The sequence below is a fragment of the Halichoerus grypus genome, chromosome 14, assembly GCF_964656455.1.
Source record: "Halichoerus grypus chromosome 14, mHalGry1.hap1.1, whole genome shotgun sequence".
Lineage (NCBI taxonomy): Eukaryota > Metazoa > Chordata > Mammalia > Carnivora > Phocidae > Halichoerus > Halichoerus grypus.
The window spans coordinates 60,308,967-60,332,408 of record NC_135725.1 but is presented as its reverse complement, the minus strand read 5'-3'; the positions used below and the strand labels follow the sequence as shown (position 1 = coordinate 60,332,408).

At 45.7% G+C, this 23,442-nt stretch overlaps 1 protein-coding gene and 1 long non-coding RNA gene across 4 annotated transcripts in view; both read right to left on the bottom strand.

Annotated features, from left to right (window-relative positions):
- Positions 1-3,217: 3,217 nt before the first annotated feature.
- Positions 3,218-14,944, bottom strand: LOC118541053 (uncharacterized). Its single transcript, XR_013443755.1, has 4 exons — positions 12,966-14,944; positions 12,242-12,440; positions 8,880-9,033; positions 3,218-3,625 (listed from the first exon to the last, which is right to left on the bottom strand). It is a non-coding gene; the product is annotated as an uncharacterized LOC118541053 (long non-coding RNA).
- A 3,051-nt stretch (positions 14,945-17,995) lies between these two features.
- Positions 17,996-23,442, bottom strand: part of ZCCHC7 (zinc finger CCHC-type containing 7) — a 248,564-nt gene continuing 243,117 nt past the window's right edge. For all 3 annotated transcript variants that reach the window (XM_036100451.2, XM_036100450.2, XM_078061464.1), the window contains 2 exons: positions 22,698-22,815; positions 17,996-20,840 (listed from right to left, as the gene is read on the bottom strand). In XM_036100451.2, the coding sequence (XP_035956344.1) occupies positions 20,401-20,840; positions 22,698-22,815 (558 nt within the window). In that variant the 3' untranslated portion in view covers positions 17,996-20,400. The remainder of the gene's footprint in view (positions 20,841-22,697; positions 22,816-23,442) is intronic.

The following is a 23,442-nucleotide window of genomic DNA, read 5'->3' as shown; positions in this document are numbered from 1 at the left end:
AGTGGTTGCTTTAGGGTGGCGTGATTATACCTTTTTCTTCTTTTTTTTTTTTTTTAAAGATTTTTTATTTATTTGACAGAGAGAGACACAGAGAGAGAGGGAACACAAGCAGGGGGAGTGGGAGAGGGAGAAGCAGGCTTCCCGCGGAGCAGGGAGCCCGATGCGGGGCTTGATCCCAGGACCCTGGGATCATGACCTGAGCCGAAGGCAGACGCTTAACAACTGAGCCACCCAGGCGCCCCCTTTTTCTTCTTTTTTTTTTTTTTTAAAGATTTATTTATTTATTTATTTGACAGAGAGAGACACAGCGAGAGAGGGAATACAAGCAGGGGGAGCGGGAGAGGGAGAAGCAGGCTTCCCGCGGAGCAGGGAGCCCGATGCGGGGCTCGATCCCAGGACCCTGGGATCATGACCTGAGCCGAAGGCAGACGCTTAACGACTGAGCCACCCAGGCGCCCCTCTTCTTTTATTTATTTTTCAAACTTCTGAAATTCAGTTCTGCTACTTTATAATGAAAAAAAAATTAAGCCTAGAATAACACATTTCTAAGTCCTGTTCAGTTGGTACCCTCTAATTCAGGGTCTCCTTAGATTCCTAATGTTAATACATTAAAAAAACATTAATTCAGACCCACAAATTCAGAATCTGTGATCATTCAGACTGGGCATTCATTCATTTATTCATTCAACAAACATTTAGTGAGAACCCCCCGAGTGTGCTTCCAGGCCCTATGATGCAACAGTGAACAGCATCACTGCCTCATGGAGGGATGGCCAGGGCTGACCCTTTCACCCTGTGGGATTCACCTAAAATGCTTGCCCACTTCATGCTCTGCCTGGACTGGGGGACAGAAGTAGGTCCAGCCAGGAAGAAGACAAACGCAAACCCAGGAAATTTCTCTTTGTCAGAAACATCAGCTAAAAGCTTAAAAGCATAATACATGCTCATAATACATTCAAACAATACTTGATATGACAGCAGACCCACTTCCCAGAGGTAAGGAAGAGGAATGGTTTGATATGCATACTTCAATTTTTTTTATGAATCTACAAAAAGACATATTCCTCTATGTATATGCACACATTCCCAAATATCCACATGCGTATCTATATAAACGGTAGTTCTATTTTCATTTAAAAAAAATGGGACTTAGAAAGCATTTAGTTCTGCAACTTCAATGCTTACTGTTCTGAGGCCAAGCATACAAATGTGCAAAGTGCTGGGGGACCGCAGAGGCTGTGAGGCTGGCGCAAGAATGAGATGGGCCTGGTGGTGGCTGGGACTGTGGAATTTTTGCAGCAATCCTGAGAGGTCTGTGCTGCCCACTCACCTGGCCATGGCATGACTGAGCTGGCTGCTGAGCATGGTAGGATTCTGCTGGATAAGGAGGCGGGAGGGAGTAGCAGAGGTCAAGGTCTGGAGGTGGAAGACCAGGGCGTCTGCTCTGTGGGGCGTCCCTCCAGGTTGGAGACCCTGACCAAATGATGGTCGAGCGGCTGAACAGACTCACATCTTGATTCACGGCACATCTTTGTTCCCTGTCTTCCTTCCAAAGCCCCGCCCCGACCCCAGTGGTCTCAAACTTGCCTGTCCAGTCCCTTCAGCATCAAGAACCAGGGTGTGGCTCCGCTAGAGAAAAGGGCTGGTTATTGGGGTCCCAGGTCATCATGGAAGCAGATGTACTTACACATGAAAGAGAGAGTTGCATTTACAAAGCCCCTGTTGTTTACACAGTAAGGAGGAATTAATTCATGGGAAGGTGGAGGGTGGAGTTTGGGGGGACCCCCGTTGGCTTCTGCCCATTAAGCACCCCAGCTAGTGGGCAAGCCCGACATAAGCCCACTTCCACTTTGACAGCTGCTCTTATTAAGTGGGAGCTCTTTAAACACGGGAATCCACTGAACACTAATCTGGATAATTGAAAAAAAAAAAACCAAAAACCCAACCAAAATACCCCACAGAAATTCAGCAGGAACTGCTGCTGATCGCTGTAAATACACCAGGCGCATTTCTGGGTTTTACCCTGGTCACACTCCCGCAATGACTGGCTCAGGGGCTTCTCAGGGTGGCAAGGTGCCGTCTGAGGGCCTCCCAGTCCAGGCTGCTCTGAAGTGAGCCCGAGGGGGTCTGCTGGCCCCAAGCCAAGCTTTGGACCGCTGACAGACTGCTTACATGCTTGGTTCACATCACTTAACCCTCTCACATTCCCCTTCCTCTTCAGCTCTCTTCCCTTCTCTGGGCCTCAGTGTTTCCCTCTGTAAATTGGGGTGAGGGTGTCGGGGGGGAGAATGAAAGGTCATTGTGAAACAAAATAAAGCAAAATGAGGAGGGGAATCTCTGAGTCCTTCTTAGTCTGATCTTATGAAAACAAAGGGAAAACAGATCAGCTAAGAACCTCTGCGCTGGCCTGGGTTTAAGGCCACAAACCAAGACCTTGTCCTGAAATCCCCTCACCCCACCTTAGGACACTGTGTCTATCTTCATTAGTTCCCAAAGTTTAAGCTCCCTATTAGTACTCACCTTCCCCCCCTCCCTTCCCCCACAGTGTAGTAGTCTAGCCTGCGCCTGGCCCATCCATCTGTATCCCAAAGTACAGTGACTTGGGACCTCCTATTTCATGTGAACTCGAGAGCCACCCCCATCCCACTTGCTCTCCCCTGCACGCCACAGCTGGCAAGGCCACCTGACCCTTCTCTGAGATCATGGACAACACAGGCTACCCTTGACCTGCTGTGCTAGGATCCTTAATGAAATCATTACAACTCCATCTGCAGCCCGGTGGCCCCATCCCATCCCATCCCTTGTGTTGTCCCACCACACGCTACACCCCAGTCCTGGACAGTGCCCTCCACTTTCTCCACCTGGATGCATCTTCTACTGGCCTGCCTCTGAGCCTTTGAATGAGCATGTCTGAGATGTTCTTTCTCCACCATTCATTCTTCCTTCACCTTTGAGCCTTAGTTCAAGAGCCATCTCTCAGGGAAAGCCTTTTCTGATTCCATGCTTCCAACTCAAGTCAGAACCAAGCCTCCTGCCCAGCCCCTCCTAGCTCCACAAACCATGTCCCAATTGCCTGTGTATGTGTCATATTAACTTCCAGCCTTTCTACACCACATTTTAAAATACTTCAAGAAACTGATGTATAACTTACATACAGTGAAGTGCAGCTACAGCTCATCGTATGTTTCCATATTTATACATCTGTGTATGAGTCTGGGATACAGATGGGTAGGTTGAGGCATAAACTGGGAAGCTAGAAGACCCTTTGTGGGTCTGTGTGTGTTGGGGAGGGGCTGGTTACCTGTGGGTAACTTGGGATTTGGAGATCAGAGAAAATAGACACATGCCTCGAATCCTTGGGTGGCATTAGGAGATCTCAGGATGAGGTTCTTGGATCAAGATCAGTGCATTTTTGCATAGGTGTGAGGTCATGCTGAATGTGCAACTTTAGAAATCTTGATAACGTAATGGCTTCTTCATGCTCAGCTGAATTGATTGCTATCATTTACTTCTCCAGGGTTCCACTGTTGATGATCTGCAATATCCACAGTTATAAAGAATGTTCTATGGACATCTTAGCAGATAATTCTTTAAGGGCATTTCTGGTTCCTTTTAGGGCAGAGTCCTAGAAAGTGGAGATACTGGGTCAGAGGAGTGAAGCTTGTGAGACTTTTTACGTATGGCCAAAGAGCTGAAATGGAACTTGTATGAGTTTGCTAGGGCTGCCATAACATGATACCACAGACTGGGGGGCTTAAACAACATTGCATTTTCTCAGAGTTCTGGAAGCTGGAAGTGCAAGATCAAGGCGCTGGCAGGATTTCTCGGAGGCCTCTCTCCTTGGCTTGTGGATGGTTGCCCTCTGGGTGCCTCTTTGCAGGGTTGTCCCTCTGTGTATGTGCCCTTTGGTGTCTCTTGGTCCCATTTCCTTTTATTTTATAAGGACACCAGTCAGATTGGATTAAGCCCATCCCAATGGCCTCGTTTTACTGTAATTATCTCTTAAAAGACCCTGTCCCCGAATAGTCACCTTCTGAGGTACTGGGGCAGGGGGTTTAAGACTTCACCATATGACTTTTGGAGAACAGTTCAGCTCATAACAGAACTCTTCCTTATAGGTTGGAAATGTCCCTTGGTGTCACCTGGCTTGGTTGCTGGCCCCCTTGGTTCCTTCCAAAGCTAACTTCTGATGTGAAGACCTCTCTGTCTCTCAGCTTCATCCTTGTTTCCCTCTCTTCCCATCCCTCATGCCATCACTGTCAACAGCTGTCAATCCATCTAAAGTAGAGATTCTCAGCCTCCAATGCACCTCCGATTGGAATTGCCTGAGAGCTTAGAAAACTATCCTGGTGTCTGGTTCCCAGCCCAACAGATTCTAATGTCCTTGCAGCCTGGGCACGGGAACATTAAAGCTCTTCAGGCAGCTCCAGGGATTGGCCAAGGCCTCCCTTTCTTGCCTTTGCAAAGCATGAGATGGGGCACAGGGGCTGTTTCACTACCATTTTCCAAAGTTAATTAAAGCTCCATATTCTAAAGCCTGTTTTTAAGTCCCCTAAACAAGTTCATTTTAAAGCGTGGTGGTAATTTGGCTCCTTTGTTAAAATTAAGTCCTTAAAGTAGAAATTAAAAGACGAAATGAAAAACCACTGGGCATAGAAAATCCACCCTGGGTTTAATAGAGTCTCTTAAACCGGGAACTGGAGTGAGACCCTTGCTGCTCAATGTGGGTGGGGGGCCCACTTCACTATATGTTGTGGTCCTTGAGGCTTATGTTCTGTGTAAGCTTTTGAAGGAAGAGGATAAAAGCTAATTTTCACGAGAGCTCTGCTTCTGTGGTGGGGCGATTAGGAAACCGTTGTGTTAAGTTTGGGCTCCTCCAAGTTTAGTGCCCCAACCCTCAATGTTTGAAACAAAGCTTGACAAGATTCTACCCCTGGGTGAATCTCACAGACAGGTTGAGCTAAAGAAGCCAGAGGTAAAAAGAGTTCCTACTGGATGATTCCATTCAGATGAAGTTCAAGTACAGGTGAAACTAATCTACAGTGACGGCAATCAGAACCTGGGTGCCTCTGAGTGTGTTTGTGGGAGACGCCAATGCTGAATAAATGGAGAGGGGCACATACATAGCTCAGCTGGTTCGGGGGCAGATGTCTGCGATACGGCTCCCCTTCAAACTGTGGCCTTCATAAGTGGTCCGGGGGCCCCCTCGTCGGCAGGAGGGAGTCACGGCCCAGCCCCTGGGCCCTGCCTCAGGCTGGCCTCTGCTTGCTCTCTCCATGCTGCTTCTCCACCTACAGCCCTACACCCAGCGCTAGCGCCACCTGGGCTCCCTCCCCCCTCCGCCCTTGCCTGTGCTGTGCCTCCTGCTGAGATGACCTCCCCAGTCTTGTTCGCCTGGCATTTGGTCATCCTTCCTATCATGGCCGGGAAGTTGTTCCTTTGCCTCCAGGGATGGCATTAATCACATCCTTCACTCCTCACTTTATGTCTCTGCTTTCACCATTAGGCTGGGTGTGATTTTGGGGGCAGTGCCGTCTCTGTATCTGCATTGCCTGGCACAGTGCCCAGGCACTGAGTAGGGACCTAAAAACGGTGTTTGTCATTGAACTGTTGTTAGTTTAGGATGGGAAATGGAGAGCTGTAGACAATTGTCCTTTGTCACAGCCATCCATTTATGTATAACAATATTGGAAACATGATGGAGAAACATGTCATTCGAATGGCTCTTGGGGAGACTATTTGGTGAGTTGAGATCTGCAGGGAGGGGTGTAGACTGTCTCCAGCTCCAGAGCAGGTGGCAGAATGGCTGTACAAGACAAAGGGACAAAAGTTTGACACTGGGGTGGAGCAGTGCTGGAGGAATGGAGGGAAGAGATGGGGAGGAGATGAGAGAGTGGGTAGAGGGAACCATAAGGACAGTCAGAAGATATGCTCTGTGTAGTGGAACATCTCCCTTTGGCCCCCAAATCTTCACTGAGTTTCCAGAAACTCACAAAATGTTTAATGGGAGTGTATTTATTTGTGTGTGTAACTGTGTGCATAGGTGAGTGGGTGTGTAAATTTGTACACACGTATGAGCACATGTGGGTGTGTATATATACATGAGTGTGTGAGCATGTGTAGTGCAAGTGTGTACACGTGTGCAAGCATACGTGAGTGTGTTTGTGGGTGAATATGTACGTATGTGTATGCATGAGGACTGAGAAAGGTTCTGCATTCCTGGCCTGTATTGTTTCGGAGTGAGGCCGAGGCAGCATGAGGGCAGCATGAGAAAGTCGGCTTTGACATCTCTCAGCAGTAACGGAAAGCACAGACCAGGGGTTGGAGCCAAATCTCTGAGAGGCCAGTAGCCCCTAGCTGAGATCTGAGCCACTATGTATTGCCCCATCGCAGGGATGGTCACCAGTCTTGTCAAGAGAGCCCATGTTGGTTGCACAGGCAGGGCCTGTGTCGATGAGAGAAGCCTTCTGAGATGCCAAGGGGAAGGTAATTGTGATTGATTAGCAATGTCTGCCCTGGGCTCTGACTGGGATGGCAGTGGCATGCATGCCAGACGTTTGCCATCACTGGTCTCAATGGGGCCGAGCAAAGGGCTTGGCTTTTGGGATACAAAGATGAACCCGACACAGTACTCACTCTTGAGGGGCTCTCAGGATGAGCAAATTCTCACAGGAGTGAAAGGTTTCTTGGTGTGGGGGATAAGAACAAAAGAGGGAGTGGAAGGAGAGGAGCAGGACAGTGAATCTGGAGCTGACTGTGGACGACCCGGAGTGCTGTCCTTAGGGGGATGGTCCCTGGCAGGGTCATCTCAGCCAGGTGCAAAGGACAACTGCTGTCAGCTCAGCAGACCCTACAGATGGAGCTTGGGCATCCTGGCACATCCCAGCACATCCCTCCCAGAGCCAGGGAGGCCTCCCTGCTCCTGTTCTCTGGAGCACAGACCGTGGGAACTCAAGCCCCATCTGATCGCTGTGTTGTGTATGTTGTGAGCTGTGCAGGTGCAGGACTGAAGGTCACAGGTCATTTGCATGGAATGGAGACCACATTTCAGTTTCCCCTCACAAACGGCAGATTTCACTTTCACAGTCCTCCTTTCCCCATCACGGCCACACCAGTTTCTCCACTGCAACTCAGGAGTCTGGTGTTAAGACACCCCAGCTTTCCTCTGTGGTGTCTGTGCCTTGCCAGCCTCTCGGGCTCCAAAAGGCTCAACACCCCACCAGGCTTCCTGCTTCCTCCAAACTCTGCCCCCATGCCCCATTCCCAGCTCATGGGGAGTCCCACACTGGGAGGCAGGCACCTGTCCCGGCCATGCCCCTAACTCACTATGGGATTTGAGGCTGTTGGGGCTTCAGTTTTCCCATATGTACCATGGAGGGTTCTAGACTTGATACTTTCTGAATGTCCTCTAAGTTGTAGAATGGTGACTCTCTGATCTTAAGAGTTTTTTCGTTGTGGGAACCCTGAGACAATATTTTATAGCAAGGGTTGGGACTTGTGTTGGCCCCTGAGGGTCCAGGAACTTGAGGGCTTGCAGGTGTCTCCTCCCATTCCCTGGATCTCCTACTGCTCCCCACATCCTTCCCAATTTTCTCCCCGTCCTCATGTCTGGTTCCTGTATCTTTGCATTCATTTGCTCCCTGGCTCTTCGTGGTGACTCTGTGGGGGACGTGTTACTTTTGAGGTACCCAGTCCACCATGCCAGAGAGCACCTGGCTGGGAGGAATGTCTCTTCTCCCTTCGGCCCTCTGGCTCCCAGGCCACAGCCCAGCTCATGGCTATGCCCAGAGCTTCTTGTAAACAGCTGCCCTCTGAGCAGACGGTGCCTGGAGGGAACAAGGCTGTCAAGACTCAATTTTTGAACACTGAGCACATTTTCCACTCACTCCTAACTTGACGTTTGCAGAGAAGCTGTTTTTTGTTGACAAAGTGTAGCAGAGGGAGATAGAGAGCACGGAGGGAGAGGGCCCCATGGTTTAGGCCTGGCTCTTTCTCCAACTTGAGATATGCCCATGGGTAAGCCTATTCCTTGTTCAGGGCTCAGTGTGAAAAGAGAGTGCAGTAGTAGGGTGGGCCAGAGTGTGCTAGACTATCTTTTAGGCCATTTGTGGCTCTGAGACCCACCAGAACGTCACAATTTCTTCCACAGCCAGTCTCCCCATCCCTTGCAGGATGGTGCTGTATGCATAAATCTGGCTTGCTGATGGGAAGGGGAGGCTCGTGAAGAGACAAGGACCCCCTTGGAGCATAGACAGGCAGGTTTCAGAGGCTAGGTCTGCGGTGGGGTGGCAGGGGAATCCAGAGTGGCCCAGGAGACTGAGGTTAATTGAGGCAATGAAGCCAGAAAACTCCCCTGAGCAGCCAAGTGCAGGAGGGTTGCCATGCAAATCACCAGGAAGAGATGATTACTGGGTGGAGGCACAGAAGAGAGGTGGCTGGTGACCCATGACTTGTCCAGGCCGATGGTGGATCCCCTGGGACCCCGAGGCTCTGCTTGGGGTGGGTGTGGAGGAGGAGATGGAGTGTGAACAGAGGCTGAGACAGAGGCGGGTCTGACAAGCTCCCCTCCCAGAAAGGTTACCCAGGCAAGGCTGGCCACGCAGAAGGGGCTGGTGGAGGAAGGGTGAGAAAGGCACACAGATGGTTTCCATTTCAGGGTTCTGCGTTCTGCCCCAACCTCTGATGCCTCACTTGGGGGTGGCAGAGGGGTGTGAAGAGGAGGAAGAAGCAGGGACCATTCTGAGGGCACTGTTCATTGTCAGCAGGGTTTCTAGTATGTAGGGTGATCAGAACACAGAGACCCTCTGGGCAGCATCCTCCTGGTCCTTGGTCCCACTCTCAGCAGGCACCTGCATTTCTTCTAAGCTGTGGTCACTCACCTCCAGGGACCGCAAGTCTGCTGCATCCCAGGTGGCCTGTCCCATTGGAAACTTCAGTCAGGAAGGGCTTCTTGGTACCAAGCCAAAGCCTGCATCTCCAGCTTCATCGGTGTTTGGTGTAATATGCCCCAGGGATGTTCAGCTTGGTTTTGCTCTGTGGGGAATTTTATGTAGGAAGCAGGAATAAAATAAAATTACCAAGGTTCCAAACTTACTTGGCAGGCCTGGTGCCATATTTTAGGGATTAGGATTTAATCAAATTTCTGCCTCAGTTTGCCATTCTCTGACCCAGTTTTCATATTTGATAAAGACCACTATGATGGTTAATCTTATGTGTCAACTTGGCTAGGCCATGGTGCTCCACTGTTTAATCAAGCACCAGTCTAGATGTTGCTAAGGTGTTTTGCAGATGTCATTAACATCTACAACAAATTGGGGTGCCTGGGTGGCTCAGTCGTTAAGCATCTGCCTTCAGCTCAAGTCATGATCCCAGCGTCCTGGGATCAAGCCCCTCATCGGGCTCTCTGTTCAGCGGGGAGCCTGCTTCTCCCTCTCCCTCTGCCTGCCACTTCCCCTGCTTGTACTCTCTCTGTCTCTGTCAAATAAATAAATCTTTAAAAAAAACAAAAACATCTACAACAAATTGACTTTTAGTCAAGGAGATTACCCTCTAAATGTGGGTGGGCCTCATCCAAATAGCTGAAGGTTTAAGGGCAAGGATTGAAGTTTCCTGAAGAAGGAATTCTGCGTCAAAACTCTAAGATAGAGGGACCCCCTGGATGGCTCAGTCGGTTAAGCGTCTGCCTTCGGCTCAGGTCATGATTCCAGGGTCCTGGGATCCCCTGCTCGGCAGGGAGCCTGCTTCTCCCCCTCCCTCTACCTGCTTCTCCCTCTCCCTCTGCCTGCTGCTCCCCCTGCTTGTGCTCTCTATCTCCGTGTTAAGTGAATAAATAAAATCTTTAAAACAAACAAAAAAACCCTATAAGACAGAAATATGGCCTGCTGATCTGCCTTATAGATTTTGGACTTGCCAGCCTCCACAACTGCGTGAGCTTACATAAATCTCTATATGCATATTCTATTGGTTTTGTTTCTTTGGAGAACCCTCACTGATACAACTGCTTACCACCTCTCTGTGCAAAGGCAGATAAAGGACACTCAATCCTTAGGAGAAAAGCAATGTATAAGAGGACTAACATTATGAAAGTGCTAATTGGTGCAGTGCTGTGTGAATCTAAAACCCATCCCCAAGAGTGTCATCCATCTCTCTACTCAAAATCCATGATTGTTCCCTATTGCTTCCACTGCCATGGTATCAGCTGCTCTTTATGAGTCGTTTCCATGAGTGGCAGACACTCTGCAAGTAATATATAGAGTTCATATATATATTTGATGCTTTAATTCCTGCAGGAGAGAGGATATGGTCTCCACTTTATAGATGAGGAAAATGAAACACGGAGGACCACACTCCTCAGCCTGGAATTCAGAGCCTCCAGTAATCCTGCTCCAATTTATCTCCCTCCACCCTCATGTCATCCATAGTGAAGGCCAATGGACTAGGTGTGCCCTAGATTTTCCTATAGTCAGTCTGTTGCCCATCCCTGGCTTTCTCCTGAAATGCACTTCCTCTTATCCTGTATCTCAAGGTCTTCCCTATGCTCCAAGGGCATATTCCGATGCCACCTCCTCTGTGACGTTCTCCTGGGTTCCCACCACCACAAACACTGGAAGTAACCTCTTCCCGTACAGCCCCACATCCAGGCCTCTAACTTGAGTTACTGCCCTCCATTTCAAGGCTTCTCTCTCCCATTTAACATGGAAGCTCTCTGAGGGCAGAAACATGTATAATGAGTTATGACAGATGACAGTACTAAAACCCATAGGCTTTCTCTAAAGCAGTGAACTTTGATTAGAAAAAAAATTAGTCTTCCTGGACTAAACTTCTCTAAGGAAGTATACATGTGGCTGTTTTCTGAAAGATGAGGGTTGTCTTTGCTCCAGCATTGTTAGTGGACTTCCATTTTCTTTGCTTTTATCTTCCATTTGAACGACAGGCCTCACACTGATAATTTAGAAAGTTTAGTCGTGTTTTGTCTTTCTGAAGCTTGATGGAGCAATACCAGCAAGCTCTGCAATGCCAAAGCCTACAACGTGAGCTCATATTCACCCTCTCCAGCCTTGAAGCCACCTTCCTGACAGAGCCACCGTGGACCTTTCCGTTTAGAAGTGAAACCTTCCAGTCCAGTGAACTGAAGCTTTAGTCATCCCTGCTTTGGTAACACCATGTACAGAATGGGGTTGGGGACTAGTGAATTAAATTCATTGACTGAGGTCTAACTGTAGCAGTTTCCATGCTGGGCCCTGTGAGAAAAGATCAAGATGAGATGGTCTTTATCTCTTGATTTTATCAACAGGTAATGTGAGCCCCTCCTCCACACCAGGAACCGTGCTCTCTGTAGCACTCAATCACTTGCACAGCGTCCGTTTTCTCTGTGGGCTATGAGTCCCACGAGGGCATGCATCATATCTGTCTGGACCATCACTGTATCTTGGCTTCAGTGCAGTGCCTGGCACATAACAGCTATCCTATAAATATTCGTTGTAGAACTGAGTTGGGTGTGCATCTGTCTCATCCACTAGAGAGAGAGCTCCTCAAGGGGAGGGAGCCCTCGATGTCTGCACAGGACCTGGCTCAGGTGAGATGCTCAAGAAGTGTTAACTGAGTTGGGTGGTCCTAGTTCAGTGGAGGTCCAGTGGGCCACACCTGACCAGGGCATGGGTTGGGGTGTAAATTCTGGGCTCTTTATGGGTTCCTATCTGCCTCTGCTGTGGGAACTGTGGCTCCTGTTTTCTTACATGACGTCTTGTCCTTACTTGTGACTTTAGGGACTGAACTATTAGTCGTGGGTAAGCTAAAAACAGAGAACTGCCTCCAGAAGCTGCTACAGAACAGCCAGTTCTAAGCACTTAAGGCCAGCTATGTGCTCAAAAAGGTGCTGTGATGGGTATGAATCATGCTGAAACTGGGTTTCCCATTGAAGCAGTATCTACTGGAGGGATTATGTTCCTTATCAAGGGATAACAAACTTTTCCTAAAAATGACCACAAGTGTGACATTTCAGCAATGATCACGGCACACTTATAAAGTCCCCAGGCTCTGTACCAGCCACATCTAAGGGATTGCTGGGTGAGGCAGGAATGAGGGAGTGGCTTGTGGGGCGAGGAGGAATCAGAAGACTCCTGGGAGAGCAGCTAGAAAGATGGACAGAGAAGGGGAATGTGCAGAGCAAGAAGGTCCACAGAGGCTAGGTCATGGAAGACAGTTAGGGTGATGCTTACTGCAAGGGCCATGAGTTGCTAACCTGGCGGGCAGAGTCGGGCAGGCTGGGGACTTGTGTTGCTCTTAGACCAAGGGATGTCCATAGGGAGGCAGTGTTGCACACTGGTCATCAAGAGTGATTCTGATTTGGTGAAGCCAAGGGCTACTAATGGCCATCACACCACAGGATACCAGAGCAGAGTACTGAGAACTCATCCAGGCTGATCCCATTGCTTCCAATTCTGTAACGAGGAAACGGAGGCCCAGAGAGGTCACACCTTATCATAGGTCAAAATTTCACATTTCCTTGTGATAGCATCTGACTAGCAATGTGTTTACACTGGTTTGTCATGGATAAGAGGCTGAGTTGTTTGGTAGCCATAGGGGCAGGGGGGCATATGTGGAAATGTAAAAGGACTACTCACTACCATATATACAGGACTGAACTCTTTGATATTAAAAGTGAAGTAGATAACTCAGAAAGAAGGAAGTGACAGTCTGATTTTTCCACAGGAAATCCTTCGAGTGTGTACCCACCTCCTCCCTTCACTTGGGCAGCCACAGGGCATTTTTAGAGAGAACCATTCCTCATGTGAATACAAGACTCCTGGTCTCCGACCCGCCCTGGGTCCCCAGCACCATTGCAGTGACCCCCAGAGACCTCCCCATTTCCCCTTCCCTTTGCTGGTCCTTTCATACCTCCCCACTCCCTTCTCTAGTCCCTTATTCTCTGTCAAAAGGGAGACACGAGGATACCATTTCCTCACCTTGTTCCTCTGTCTGCATACCTGCTTCCAGCTCCTTTTGCTCAGCCCTCTGGATCCTTTCTTCAGTTCTCCAACATCCCCTTCTCTTTCAGCACCTTCATGTCAATGGCAACCTGACTGCAGCCAGAATCCTCTGTCCTGTTAACCTTTCCTAGCCAAGGATTTAAAAAGAGGCATACATTCTCTCCTCTTCCTGGCTGCTCATTCCGCGTATTCCAAGGAGCCACATGCCCCCAAATCTGATAGATGCTTTTCAGTTCATATGTTTATTTGCCCATATTTCACAAAGGAATTGAGGTATAAGGACATATGCAAGATGAGAGATTATGAATAATTAAAAGTTTTAGGGAAAGTATTAAATCAGAATGGAAAATTAGAAAAATAACGGATGAAATACTGTATCCCCCAATAAAAACTCAGGGAAAAAAAAAGTACAACTTGGTAGAAACAATTTTTCTTACAGTTCTTCGTGTGTGTAATGGGTTGGATAGTGTTCCCCAAAAATACATATCCAAGTCTTTACCCTGGTACCTGTGAATGCAAACTTACTTGGAGATGAAATCTTTGCAGACATAATTAAGGATCTTGGGATGATAGCATCTTGGACTTAGGGTGAGCCCTAAAGCTAACATACACAGAGACTGAGAAGGTGGAGGCAGAGACTGGAGTTATATGTCTATAAGCCAAGGAATGCCAAGGACTGTCAACTGCCACCAGGATGTAAGAGAGAGGCATGGAGTGGATTATCTCCCAGAACATTAAGAAGGAACCAACCCCCAGGGTGCCTAGGTGGCTCAGTCAGTAAGCGTCTGCCTTTGGCTCAGGTAATGATCCTGGAGTCCCGGGATCGAGTCCCGCATCGGGTTCCCTGCTCAGCAGGGAGTCTGCTTCTCCCTCTCCCCCTCCACCAGCTTGTGCTCTCTCTCTCAAATAAATAAAATCTTAAAAAAAAAAAAGAAAAAAAGGAACCAACACTACTGCTATCTTGATTTTGGACTTCTGGTTTCCAGAAGTGTGAGAGAACAAATTTTTATGGCTTTAAGCCATCTAGTTTGTGGTGATTTGTTCCCATAGCCCCAAGAAATAGGGGGTGCATCCTTGCTGTTTCAGAGCTCCATGCTTTTACCAACATGGTTCCTTTTCCTGGAAGGGCTCTTCCCCCTTCTGTTAGCCAGAAAATTTTTATTCTGCTATGAAGACTCTTTGGAGGTCCTGGGCAGAAGAGATGAGCCCAGACTCCCTGGACTCTTCCTAGAAGGCCAATCTATATCCATCCCTGTACTCACCTGTATGACAGTCTTCGTTTTTGCGTTTGTCTCTTTAATTGCTTGTCAGCCCCTGAGGCTTGGGATTTCTATCAAGTCAACCTCAAGCAAGAACACTACCAGGAACAGAAAAGGTCAACAGCAAATATTTGTTGAATAATAATTCAGGAGGCAATAGGAATACCAAAGAGAGGAGGATTAATGTTGTCTGGGGTGGTCATAAAAGTGGAATGGGATATTCTATGCAGAATCAACAAAATAGGTAAAGTATGACCTGTCCAGGGCCAGATGATCCATCTAATGGGACCGAAGGGTGAAGGGAGCAGAGGAGAAAGAAAAGGAGTGAAGTCTGCAGAAGATGAGGCTGGAAAGGCTTTGAATGTTAGGCCAGGAAGTTAGACTTGAGCCTCTGGGCTATGGTTCCTAAAGCTAGTTCAACTACCACCTTCCCCCAGGCCTTTATGGTTGGACACTTGCCTTGTGATCAGTCTTCTTCTTAGCCCTCCAGGAGCAAAGCAGGAAACAAAACAAGATGGTCTGTGGACTAGAGATCATTGGCCTTGCCCAGTTATTTCACAATATTTCCAATTCCGAGAAAAATTACTAAAATATTCCCAGTAGATTATGAATGAAACTAGTTCTTGCTTTGACATATGTATACACTTATGAAACTGTCGCCACAATCAAGATAATGAACACCTCACTACCCCCAAGTTTCCTTGTGCCCCTTTGTGATCTTTACTTCCCACCCTTCCCAAGTATCCCCACCCCCAGGCAACCAGGGATCTGCTGTCACTAGATTAATTTGCATTCTTCACAGTATTCCACCATGAATTTTACATTATTGAATACTATAGATTCTTGTATTCCTATAAATATTCTTGAGCTTTATTCTTGGAATTGGTTGTTACTGGCAACAGTTTGATTCTTTCAGGTCTTGCTTTTAAGTGAGTTAGGCAGAACCAGAAGAAGTTTAGACCAGGGTGAATTTTCCCCATCACCAAGGCAAAGACCCTTCTCAGTACAGTAGTCAGTGCCACACCAACCATGAGATTTTCCATTCTGACTGGTGAGAACAGAAACGAATTCGGGGCCCTTTATGAGCTCCAGAAAGTTACCTCTAATCCTTTCGGTTGTTTTCCTCACACATGTGTGCTAACCAGTACTCAGCCCAAGACTTGAGGGGGACCCTCTATAGATCTCTGGGTTCTCTCTGTGCAGCTCTTCCCTCTTTGGTAACCAGAGCTGCAAAGTCAAGCCACTTTGGCTTTTCCAGACTCTGAGCTCAGTTTCCCTACCTCAGGGAGACCACCAGGCTATTCTTGGGTTTCCCTCCCTGCTCCACAATCGGGAAACCCCTCGGCAGTCAGCTGGGGCAACCATATGGCACACCTCACTTATCTGCCATCTCTCAATGTTCACTGTCCTTCCTTGTCAGATGTTCGGTGTCTTGAAAACGGCTTCATGTATTTTTTATGTGGTTTCAGGATGGAGGGTAAATTTGGTCCTATTACTCTAATCTTGGCTGGAAGTAGAAATTCCTGAAACTGCTTTTGATGACTATGACAAATACAATATATTTGATCTCCTGCTCTTTTATGCTGTACAGTCATACATGGGTACTCAAGCTGATAAACTGTTATTGAGAAAATGGGTAAATATAATATACATAAAGTTGTCTTCTTCTGCATTCAAATTTAAGAAATTATTTTGGTCAATACTGGGGCACCTGGGTGGTTCAGTGGGTTAAGTATCTGCCTTCAGCTCAGGTCATGATCTCAGGGTCCTGGAATTGAGTCCCGTGTCGGGCTCCCTGCTCAGTGGGGAGTCTGCTTCTCCCTCTCCCTCTGCCCCTCTACCTGACTTGGGCTCTCTCACTTGCTCTCTCTCAAATAAATAAAATCTTTTAAAAAATTATTTTGGTGAATACTGGTAGGTATCTTTTTGTGGGAAGGACTGTTCTGAGATTATGGTTATAGCAGATGACATTGTTTTGTTCATATCCCTGTGTCTCTGACAGGTGCTGCCTAGTAGCTGCCAAGCCCACTTTGCCTGGGTGCATAGAGAGCCAGGGTCACTATAGATTAAGAGAAAGGCTCCTGAGGGCCGCTCTTAACAATGACTGATTTAAAACAAAACGAAAATCTCACGCACGCACACACACACACACACACACACACACACACACACACACACACACACGGGTCAGCTCTTTTGCCCTTGATCAGGGCAGCTTGAGGTGTGCCCTACGCTGTCTCTAGTGCTCCCTTTGATTTGAATGCTCCTGGGTGGGACTTGACTTGATAAGGCCTGCGGCTTGGATTCCTTCTTTTTCCTGCCTCACTTCCCCATTCCCTTACTGGGTTTAACTGGACACATTTTCCAGTAGATAGATTTAAGTGATTTATTTCACAACTGTTAGGATGGGTAGGTACAATGTCCATAGTAAACATTACATATGCATGAAATGCACCAGCAACTTAAGTTGTTCTCTCTGGAAAGAGCAACAGTGAGATGGCTTCCTCACATGAAGTGATTCTTTGCATGGCATGAATAGATCGTGTCTTCCAACGGATGATACTTCTCTGAATGTTAACCCCAAGTGTAAAACCTAAGGGCCTATGCTGGGCCAGGGTCCTAGTGATGAGTCCTATAACCTGACATTCTTGACCAACTGAATGTCCCACTAGGTAATCCCCAACTCTTTCCTTCCCCACCAACTGACTCCCTTAGTTCTCACACCATGATTATTTATCTCGATGGAGATTATACCCTTCCTGGTGCCCTAGTGCTTCTGCTTCCCAGTTAGACCAGTAATTCCCCTCAGCTGGCTAAGTCTCCAGGGGCCCTGTCCTTCCACAAAGTGGTCCAGGAGTTCTGTAGACCTTCATGCCATGGAGCTGGTGTCCTTATTTTAGATGAACGGGACATGCACCAAACTCTCAAATATCAGCACAGTCTGATGAAAGAGTAAGCCTTGTAAGAGAAGGATACATTCGGCTCTTACTTTCAGATGTAGCAGGACACCAGAGCTCCCCTTCTCATTGGCAGAATTACTTCTGAGATGAGACATCTGGGGCTGGGTATTTCTTTGTTGTGGGGAGCTGTCCTGTGTAATGCAGGATTCTTAGCAGCACCCCGGGCCTCTAGTCACAAGATGCAGTAGTACCTTCTAAATTGTGAAAACCAAAAATGGTACCAACAGGGGATCAAGACAGCTATGAAGGAATGAAAGTCTCTTATTTTGTATGTAATCTTTTGTTGGCAGAAGACTTTTCGGTTGTTTCCTATGAGAAGCTTCTCTCCATATCTTTTATCAACAGATTGATATATAGTTAATCCTGCCTCTTTACACAAACACAGCACACATTACTCTTTTCACTGTAGCACTAACAAATAGTGTTTCATTGCCCATCAGAGAGGCCAAGAGAAAAAGGAATGACAATATCCCATTAATGGGGTAGTGGGGAGACGAACTCTCTCACACACTACCAGGAATGTATAAATGACTGGGGAGGAATAGGACTTTTTGGGAATGGAATTTGGTAATATATACTAATAGATGCATGAAATATGCATATTTTTTAGACCCACAAATTCTACTTTATCACAATAATCAGAGGAGATATGATGTGCACAGAATTTTTAAGATGATGAAAATTAGAAACAACCAAAATGTTCAACAGGAAGCTGATTAAATAAGTTATGGTATAGCCATATAACAGCATGTCATGGAGCCATGAAAAATAATGATGTAGACACATAATGGATTAGAAAAAAGATTTTTACAATGCATTAAGTGAAAAAACAGGTTACAAAACAATGTATATACGTATAGAAAAAAGTCAGGAAGGTCGACACTAAGAATTTTAACCGTATCTTTGGGTGAAAGAATCAGGTATGATTTTTTAAATTTTTTTCCCTTAAAATGAACATGCAATCCTTGTCTAACAAAAATAAAGATCGAATAATAGGTACTGCAAATAGCATGGACCACGAAAGCAAGACCTTTCCATTGAGAGAATGGGAGACAGTTTCTCCCCACTCTCTTCTAAGAATGGCAAACACGAAGCAAGCTATCGCCCAGGAAAGGAGCCATTTAGGCTGCCTGTAATCAAAGTGGGGCCAGAGGCAAAAGATGTTTGTTTAGCCTTCTCAAACTTAGCAACTAAACAGATTCTTATTGTTTGGGACATCTGCTTTTCTTCTCAATTCTTTTTACCCATTTAAAGTATTACTTGCTTAACTGTGGAATCTCTAATATATTTTAAACTCCCCGTTTTTGTATGGAAAATTGGTGTGTGATTCCCTGATGGACTGACTTTAACTGAACACTTGGTGAAAGACTCAGGTGCCAGGCAACGAAGAGGAAATGGAGCAAAAGCTCCTCTGTGTTTCTGCTCTTTCCTAACCACCCTAATGCCCACAAGTAAAGTAGCTCAGCTGCTTTCCTATCTGCATTTAAATGCGTGGACCTGAAGGGTAAATTATATCCCAGAACAAAATGCTTGTCTAATAAAAAAAAAATGGGAGGGGGGGCAATAGGATAATGCGCAGAAGCGAATTAAAAAAAAAAAAAAGCGAGCCTCTTTTCTTCCTTTCTCCAAACAATCTGCTAAGTATGAAAGACCCTAAGGAATCTGCTCTGCCCTGAAAGGAGATGCCCTTGCATCGGAAGCAATGCTAGTCACACCACACCAATAATAAGCCATGCTTGTCCCACATCTTAATGAGGAATAACACCAATTATTTCAGGACTTACCACTCTGTGAAGCCATTTCTCATGGCTGTCACTTTTAGCAGGGCTTTCAAAGACTCTGGCCACTTACCTTAGGGTCAAAACAAGCCCAGCTGAGGTTAGGAAGCCATGAAGCAACACACGAAGAACACTTACACTTAGCTGAGAGCAGGACAACCACAGGGAGGGAGGGCAGTGGACTAAAGACTTCAGTTGACGCTGAAGCTGTTTTAGGAGGAGAGACTCTCCCTTTCCCCCCAGAAGGTAAGAGAGCTGATCCTACCAGATACACAGCAGTTCATGTACTTCACAAAGAGTAAAACACAAATGTGAGAAGCTAACATTATAAAACTGCCCTAATTAACTGACTCCATCTCATTCTCTTCTGGCATAGAGCTAGTTCTTGGCCAACAAGGGCCTTGTGAGCCCAGTTCGTGGAGATTTTACAACTTTAGTCACTTGTCCAACCCAACCATGCCCTTTGTCACCCAAACTCTCATTGCCTTGTTACATAATTGACAAGCTTATTTACTCTATTTCAGGCATTTTATTTTTCTGATTCTAACATTAGGCTTCAATAAGTACAAAAAATTCACAGGTACAAAAATTTCTGTATAGCCTTGTGGTAGTTAAAAAACCCGTGAAAACAAAACAATGTTTTAAGTTGGGCAGTATCCAGCTCTATACATCTGAGTGACAGTCTCCTTGAAGTGTGGCTGTAAAAATGGTGAGAACTATTGCATTGTGATGACATTACAATTTTTTACGACTCTTTTTCACTTGTCCCAGGAAATCTATCTCATGCCATCTGCACTGGATGGGTTCCTTACTTCTATTTTGCTATAGACCAATTCTCCACCTCCTTGGGGCTTCAGTGATGACACCTTCATCTTTCAGCCTCACGTTCTGACCGTTGGAAGATTCTGACACCAGCCTCAACAGCAAGAACAGCTGGATTGAGATTTATAGCTATTACCCTTCCTGATGTTAAGAAAGAAAAAAGCAATGCTGAAAAAGATTGATGAATTTTTCATATTAGCATTAATTTCTCTTCCTGCAAGGATTTAATTTTCATACTTCCACCGCAGATGAATTATATTCGATGAGCTTTTATTTTTTCAGAGTATTTAAAAAAATTGTTCTTGAAAAGATTGCTTCTTCTTATCCCTAGGATTCTGAGTAAAAATGACATATGGGAACAGGGGAAGTCTGAGTATATCTGTTTGTTTTTTTTTCCCCCCTACATCTAATAACCTGTTGGACACAGAGACTGGAGATCTCCATGGTCTTTGTTCAGCAGCTCCAGGTATGGCTGAGATGATGAACAAAATCAAAAAATTCACTTTATTTAATCATAGATAATAAAGATCTTGCCGGGATGTTCTAGGCACGAAGACCAGACAAACACCAGAAAGCTGAATCGGAAGCTGTCTCACAGCTTAGACTTTTTTTTCCTCTGCTTAATAAGAAATAAATTATCATTGCCATCGGCCTCCAAGTAGCTCTCCTTTTTCTTATGCTTGCTCCGCTTGCCCTCTCTGGGCAGCTTGTCTTCTCTTGGCTTGTGGGAATGTGATGAGTGGTGGAAGGACTTGGGAGCCTTCTGGGTTTTGAAAGGGCCAGGAGAAGAGTGGAGTTTTGGGCCCCTGGGGAAGTCCTCATCCACTTCATGACACCTGTCAGCCTTCCTGTGTTTCTCACGCTCTTTATTGCTCCTGCTTGCTTCTTTTTGGGTTTCCTTCTTTTCTTGAGGCCACCTGTTGTTTCTACAGGAGGCATGGCTCTTCCTCCTGTTATGGTGGGGCCTCTTATCTGCTGCTTCCATGTGAGGTCTCTTGAACTGCCTTGGAAAATCCCCATTTTTCTGGAGTTCTGGAAAATAGAAAAGTATTTCTGCATATTCAGCAGCCAGATAGTCCATGCACAGCTTTCATAGATCTGTAAATAACTCAGCAGAGAGGGAAACCAGATAATGCAATGTGTTAGTAATATAACATTCTAAATAGCCATCACTAAGGTAAAAATCACTCACTAAAAATTGCATGGTTATCATTCTGTATCTGATTGCTAAAAATGGAAAATATCCAGAAATCCAATGATATTTAATCTATTCAAGCCAGCTGAATTAGGCCGAACAATGGTGATGAAGACTAGTGAAAGCTGTAATCATCTTAGCTTTGTGAAGAAAACTCATGTCTGACCAATTCAAGTTCTTGCAGTGATAAAGAAGCAGCCCTTGACCATAAGGGAAACAAGATGTACAAAATGGTCTTTTGACAGGCTCATATGACATTTCAATTACCCTCTCAAGATAAAGCCTGGCCACAGGACTTAGAGGTAGATGCCAAACTGGACAGGAGATTATTCCTCCAGAGCAGATATCACTGGTTTGGAGAGTACACACACATGTGTATTTTAGAGGTTTTGGTGCCAGATTTGATGTTCAATTTTGCCAGGACTTGGAACCCTTACTCTAAGTGTTTGATGGTTGTGATTCTGATGGGGTAGGTGGGAGATGAGGTTCCAGTGAGGGATGAAAATGAACATGCCAACAAGGCCTTGAAAGATTGAAGAAGTGGCCAATAAAAAAACAGGATGAAATGCAAGGTAATATATTTAGGGGACCAAAAAAAAAACAAAAACAAAAAATGAATTCTAGGATACAGAGCAAAGGTAATTACTTACAGATTTAGCATAAAATAAAAATTCCAATGGATGATAGACAACCTCAAAGTAGCCACAGAGTTGTCAATCTAACTAGTTAAAAGGGAAAAAAATGTTTTTTTTCTAGCATTATAAAAGTTATAAAGACTCATTATAGAAAACCTGGGAAATACAGAAAAGTATTAAAAAAAATAAAACCACAGCCATAATCTTTTAACTCAGATGTGACATTCTGGTGCATTTCTTTTTAATTTGTTAATTTAGTTGCCTAAGCAATATCTTCCCATACTATAATTTCTCTCTCTATAGTTGAGATAAAGTTCATATGAAATGTCATATGTAAAATACGCTGGAGTTGAGAAGTAATTCCTTTCGAAGAAGACCCGAACTCAGAGAGAGTCAGGAAAAGAATAACAAAAAGGTGAAAAGAGTTGACAATGTATAGGTCAACTTGAAAAATATAGAACTGTTTTGTGCGGAAAGCAACAAAAGTAACTTGGTAAACCATCGTGAAGTATATGGCAAGAAAGAAGTTGAAAGAGTAGGCTTAAATTAGAAAACAGGAGAACTTTAAGTTAGTGACAGTAAATAAAGAAACCCCAGAGGGTGGCCATGGACCGGAAGCTCTGCCGTAATCATGGCCGGTAAGAACAGACTTCCTTGGGGAAGCTCCAGGAATCACCAGGAATCACCTAGGAGGGAAAGCCTTTCTTTCCATGAAAAATACTAGGGACATACAATGGGAAAAAATAATTACTTGCCAAACAGAAAAAGCTCAAAGGAGCCTTTACAAACTCTGTATACCTACATGGATAGAAGTATTTTCTGGACATTTTCTAAATTGGTCATTATGTGAGAAAAATGTTTGCTGTGAATAGAACATAACAGTTTCTGAGGTGGGTGCCTGATTTCTGGAGATCAAGAAAGTTCTGTTTTTTTTTCTGGCAATTATTTAAAACCATTTTCTGTGCTAACCAATGACCCCCAAAGCAAGGAAAGACAGTGCAAAAGAAGGTATTTAGGAACTATTGCAAAGGTGGATCTCACAAGAAGTCAATAACATACCTTTCACTTTTCGTTTTATTCTCTGTTCTCTCTCCCGAATTTCGTATTTGTCATCATAGTAGTAGATGAACGGAGATGTTGGAAAGGTCTGGTTAAACATTCGTCTTTCTGTACATTCCTGCAAGTTGTTTGAAATTATTGTTTCAAATTACCAAATTTGAAATTGTGATGTTACAAGCGCACTGCTCAGACCATCTTTCTGCAAGATTATGGACCACTGTAGTTAGAGACGAGCCCCACACCAGAGATACCCCATGCTGTGGCTCAGGATGCGGTCTTGCTCCGACGCTGGGAAGATCACACCCAACCACACCCAACCGTGCTTACATGTTTCTTTCAGGCTTGGGTTTTCTTTCCTTCTTATCTTTTTTCAATCTCCCCTGCCAAACCCTGCCCCCAGCCCGAGTTAACAGCAATGGGCTGAATCTCCACTGCACTTGCCTTGTTCCTCTCTTAGTGGGTTTATTTTATTTGACCTTATGTTGCTTTAGACCTCTGCTTGTCTGTCTCTTCCAAACGGCCTTCCATCAAGTGCTTCTCCTTTCACATTTACACCCTAAATGGGGGTGTAAATTCTTAGTCCTTTGCTCTTTTCCCTTCACACAAATGGTGTGCAGGCTTATTCTAACCCAACACCCACTGCTAACAAGGGCAGTGATTCTTATGGTGAGGAGCAGGATGGTGGTGGTGGGTTATGTCTAGCTTGAAACTGCTCCTAGGTAATTCTGAAATACCCCAAAGGAAT